At 40.9% G+C, this 5444-nt stretch overlaps 1 protein-coding gene across 2 annotated transcripts in view; it reads left to right on the forward strand.

The window, feature by feature from the left end:
- Nsun6 (NOP2/Sun domain family, member 6) overlaps positions 1-5184 on the forward strand; it is a 44651-nt gene extending 39467 nt beyond the window's left edge. For both annotated transcript variants that reach the window (XM_005386941.2, XM_005386943.2), the window contains exons 10-11: positions 2215-2340; positions 4028-5184. In XM_005386941.2, the coding sequence (XP_005386998.2) occupies positions 2215-2340; positions 4028-4261 (360 nt within the window). In that variant the 3' untranslated portion in view covers positions 4262-5184. The remainder of the gene's footprint in view (positions 1-2214; positions 2341-4027) is intronic.
- The last annotated feature ends 260 nt before the right edge of the window (positions 5185-5444 follow it).

The following is a 5444-nucleotide window of genomic DNA, read 5'->3' on the forward strand; positions in this document are numbered from 1 at the left end:
AAATTAATTGTTCTTATCGGGTTCCCGAGTCATCCAGCACATTAAATGTGGGAGGTCTGTTAGTTGCAAACACCTTGATGAGAGTAGGAAATAACAGTACCCAGTGGAGATGGAAAAGGGCCATAAAGACTTTGCACAATTAACTGATTTCCAATGTGTGTCAGAAGAAACGCAGATAAAACACTTGATTTCTGTAAGTCTTGCAAAAACGACTCTGGATTTCACTAAGTAGAGACAGCCTTTGATCAAAGAGGAATTTATTTCTTCTCAGCCGTTCAATTATAAATACATAGACTAGAGTAACAATGGGTATACTCTAATTTTTCTGTCTCTGGAGTTTTGGGTATATTTCTGTGCATTCCTCCTTTCCATTCAACAAAAGTAGGCACTCCTTGTGGATTATTTAACTACCTTTTCTGTAGTAGTCAGAAAACATCCTTAGAGTTAAAGCAGCAAGCAGCAAACAGGAAGTGTTACAGCTGCAAGCCACTTTGACTGAAGAGTAAAATTAAGATCCTTCTTTAAGGGACTTGGTTTTTTGTTCTTTTTAGGTCATAGCAGAAAAGGAAATTTTGAAAGCTACTAGAGATATTTATGATTTCAATAAAAAGGAACATCTGACCTGTGAGAAAGAACTTGAGTATAGTGGGTATGCCACTGGATGAGTAGAAATTGATTGGGAATGTGGACTTTATAGTTGGACACATCTTGATTTGAGCCATGGCTTCTTCACATAAGAGACTGTAGTTACACTGATTTCCAAATCAGAGAAGTGAGGATAACGACTGACCTAACAGGAACTTCACTGGAAATAGTAATATTACCTCATGGTTGTTATAAGAGAATATCCATGAAAAATATTTAACCAAGTAGCTGGCACATAATAACAGAGTTTAAATTTTTCTAGTGTGTGAAGAAAACACAGATATACATACTGAAATTTTAAAAATTAAATCTGGGAATTTGAAAAGATGAACATTAGGTATTTGAAACAGATTCATTAGTTTAGCACCTTATTTCCTGTTTCCTTTATTTGTTTGATAAATACAGAGTGCCTTCTGTAGGCAAGACGTTGTGCTATGACAGATGTCAGAAAGCAGACAAATGATCCATGCCTTTATTTTCTGGGTTTTCCATCTGGGGTTGTAAGCAGATGAGTAAGTCATTTAGACTATCGCAAGGCGCTAATGCTGTGGACTTACAGAGAAAGCCGGAGAAAGGAAAGTGTGATAGGAGTGCTCGAGTGGAATATTTGGGATGTTACACAGGGGCTCAGGAAGAACACTGCCACAAAGGCAACGTATGAGCAAACATAAGATTGTGCAGGAGTAGGCAGAGCAGAGAAGTATGAGAGTGCCTGCCTGGTTCAAAGACCCTGAGCTGGGATCGTTCCTTGCCGTGATCCAGAGACAGCAGGCGGCCAGGGGCTCGCAACCAGAGTGAACAAGAACAAGAGGTGCTGTGGAGGAGGTCCGAAGGCAGGAAGGCTCATCTGTGTAGGGCCTGGAGCCTCTCTGAGGGCTTTGGCTGTGACTCGGGGTTGCAGTGGAAAGGCACCGGAAGTGCGTGGGGCTGAGAGGTAGCAAGCACGGAAGCTGCGCTCTGGCTGCTGCATTGAGAATGCGTGGCAGAGGGCAGGAAGGAAGGAAACTAGGTAGGAGCCTGTCTGAGTACTCTAAGAAGGAAAGAGGGTTGCACCAGAATAAGAGCGGCAGTTGTGAGAAGCGGCCAAAGTCTGGGTGTGTGGAAGGTAGAAGCTATAGGATTTGCTGATGCACGACAACGAGAGAGAGGCACGAAGTGGAAGCTGAGGTTTGGAGCCCGGCCGTCTGGGAAGCCTGGGAAGACTACTGCAGTGGGTTTGAGAAAGAAGACAGCAGCTTGTTTGGGACAGGAAGTGTTGAGGCAGCTGAATACGAGATGGAAATGAGGAAGAAGGTCTGGCTTAGCAAGGTAAATTTGTTCATTTTTGAAATAAGGTCAGTATCTGCGTGGACCTGTTGTATTTGAGAATCTTGGTCCATGGAGTGCGAGAGCTCTAAGGCAGGGAAATGCACCTAGTCTGGGACGTGAGTGTTGTGCTCTAGTTACTAACCATAGAGAAGAACATCACTTCATTTCTCTCAGATACTTGTAAGGTGCCATACGTTATGCTGTAAAGTCCCTTCACTTGTTGGGCCTTGTGGTATACACGACTGACGTAGCTCTCTCTAGGCAGTCCAGCTGCTGAAGCCAGGAGGCCTGCTGGTCTACAGCACGTGCACCATAACCCTGGCAGAAAACGAAGAGCAGGTTGCCTGGGCCCTCGGCACATTTCCTTGCCTTCGGCTTCAGCCCCAGGTAAGAGGAGTTTCAGTTTTTCTGTGTGCGGTGTGACAAATCACAGAAACGTAACACGGGGTGTTACGTGGCAAAATATGTGAATTTGCTTCTGAAGCAAATACTGTAGTAAACAAGAATATTTCTCCTTTTAGATCTCTTTTAGACAGCCAAGGGGAAGGGGAATTTGCGTATCTTGATGATGGACTGTTTTCCCTCATTATATTTTGCCATTATGCAAAAATGGCACAGAGCTTGGATGAGTTTTATTACATGTTTATTCCACTAACAGCTGTTGTTCAGGGGACTTGGCACTTTGTTTTCAAAGCCTTTTTTCCTCCTTTCTAGTCCCACATTTTTCTCCTGTGGAAAAAATCAAGCATTTTTCTCAGGTGATATCAAAGCCCAAACATACTTCACTAACTGGCACGGTAAAAGACCAAAAAGGGGGTGAGGAGCAGTTTATTGTATAAAAATCTAACATTTAAGAAGCTTTCTTATACTTAGCACTAATCTAATCTTGTTAGGACTTTTAACACTATTTATGATTTAGTTTTAACCCATAATACTTAAAGTTTGTATCTATAATAATGCTTAATGTTCATTCAGACACTGAATGTCTAACTTCAGTAACTTCCAGTGCAGAATTCCAGTATGTAATTAGAGTATATAAATTAGAAGCCAGAAGTGATTTCTAGTGTTAGAAGTGACAGATGAAAGGAAGACTTCAGAATTCACTTAGAATTTGTACCTGAAAGAAATGTCTTTTCCTCACCCGGTGGGTTAACAAACTGTTTTCTTAAGTATATATCTGAAAACCTGTCTTTATTAATACATAAACATGTGGCTGTGAATGGTGACTTAAATTAGGATTATGGATCTTTTGCAGTAGTGGTTTGCAAGTATTACCCAATTTGTTTGGATTCTATATTGTCCAAAGCTAATTGATGTAGCCTTAATTTATGCATCCTTTTCTGATATTTGTTCTCCAAGGGCACAAAAAACCAAATGAAAAAAGCTTTTATCATCCAGTTGGCATGGGTCAGATAAAGGCATTTTCAATATTTAAAGAACTTTTTTCAGAAGTTTGATGAGTGAAGTAAAGTTGCCTTTTATCTGTTGTTTATGGATAATAATGTTCTATTTACTGCATTCCTACTGTATACCAAGCATGCTATCATCTCTCTTTTTAAATTTCAGAAGTGAGCATTTTATGTTTTACGATTTTAAAACATGAGTTTAGGTAAAGTTACTCGCTTAAGGTCACACAGCTAAAATTTGCCAGAGCTGCAGTTTCAATTCATGTGTTTCTGACTGTGGAGTTCAGGTCTTTTGTCATGTCACCCAGTACTGATAAGCATGTAGGACGTAAAAGGTCTTCCTTTCATCGGGGGCCACACAGTACTGTTTTTCTGCCCTGCTCCTCCCAAGCTGCATGTACATTCCACAGAAGTAAAAGCATTTACTCAGTTTTCTGTTTTGGAAGATGTGATGGGTATGACCCAATTTATCTTGTTTTGTTTTTTGAGGCAAGGTCTTGCTGCTGTCTAGCCCAGGCTGGCCTTGAACTCACAGCAGTCCTCCTGCTTCAGCCTCCAGAGTGCTGGGATTACAGGCATCTGCCACCACACCCAGCTTTCAGTTTATCTTTTAATTTAACTGTTAACTACAGGGCAGCATTCATCCGTAGTTATTTTTCTCCCAATAGGAACCACAAATTGGAGGAGAAGGGATGCTGGGAGCTGGCTTATCACTTGAACAATTGAGACAACTGCAGCGGTTCGATCCATCTACTGTGCCATCACAGGACACGGACCTAGACGCTCTCAGAGACGCCAGCGCGGAAGACATGATCCGGCTGGCGAATAAGGATTGCATAGGTTTTTTTATTGCAAAATTTCTAAAATGGAAAAGCACACCAGAGAAGGATCTGCAGAAATGAAGATTCCACAACTTTGTTCTCTGTTCTGTTCCTTCCACGACCCTTAAACCAAAGTGTCGTCAGGCCAACTTGTGATGGCATGGTTGCTAAGGAAACAGGAGGCTGCCTGTGGTTTCACCAGTGATCAGAGAGAGGAATTGTGTGTAAGGGCGGGGGTTGTGAAATTACATTCGGGATAAACTAATTCAGTAGAGTATAAAGAAAAGGGGCTACTTATGGATACCTGTAACATTTTTACTTGGGGTACTGTTTTAATTTATAAAGAATAATATTTTCATATTAAAAATTAGTATTTAATATGGTTACAGAAAGTTGTTTTCTGTTCCTAAGTCTCTTAAGAACTAGGGGCCTGGGAAGTATAATATTTACCGCGTGCCAATAACTGAGGTAAGTTTTGTACTTGACTGTTTATTGTATGTTACCCCTCTTTTAAATGAAGTCTGGACCTCTTCTAAATGAGAGTCTTGAAACCAGAAAGTTGAATATTTTCCTTAATTGTAGATAAATGAAAGTGAAAATCTTCTACTTTTGGGTGCTTTTTAGCCTATGGTAGAATGCCTGTGCAAGTTTTTAGATAATGCTCAGTGAGAATGAGAAAAAGCAGCTTCTGCCGACTCAGAACTGTCCTGGCACTCACAGCTGGCCTTGGTGTTAAAGTTTCTCAGAGCACCAGCCTCAGACACGATGACTGTGTGTCTATGAGAGTTAAAAAAATCCACTTTTAATCAAATCTAAACTCAGACAAAATGGGAACATCATCCAAGCCACAAACAGGGCCAAGCATCTCTCTATGGTAGACAGTGTGTCTGCTTTTAAAAAAATTAATTGTAGCCTTGGGTTCATTCATCCGTTCTGCCTGCTTTTTAGGTAAGATCTGTTAAAATACCTAATACACTTGCAGATTAAAGACTAAACGTATCAAACTGTTTTGCTGGTTTTCATTCAAGTTCCCCAGATTACTGGCCTGGCCTTGGGTGTATGAAGTGGACAGTTAAATTAGTTGCCTAATACTAGTTTGATTCTTTCTTTTCCTCATAGGTTTTCTTTTCTTTTTTTTTTTTTTTTTTGGTTTTTCTCCGGTACCGGGAACCGAACTCACGACCTTGTGCTTGCCAGGCAGGCGCTTTGCTGCTGAGCTAAATCCCCAGCCCCGTCATAGGTTTTCTTTAGGAACATCTCAACC

The sequence above is a fragment of the Chinchilla lanigera genome, unplaced genomic scaffold (genome assembly GCF_000276665.1).
Source record: "Chinchilla lanigera isolate Chin_1 unplaced genomic scaffold, ChiLan1.0 scaffold00028, whole genome shotgun sequence".
Taxonomy (NCBI): Eukaryota; Metazoa; Chordata; class Mammalia; order Rodentia; family Chinchillidae; genus Chinchilla; species Chinchilla lanigera.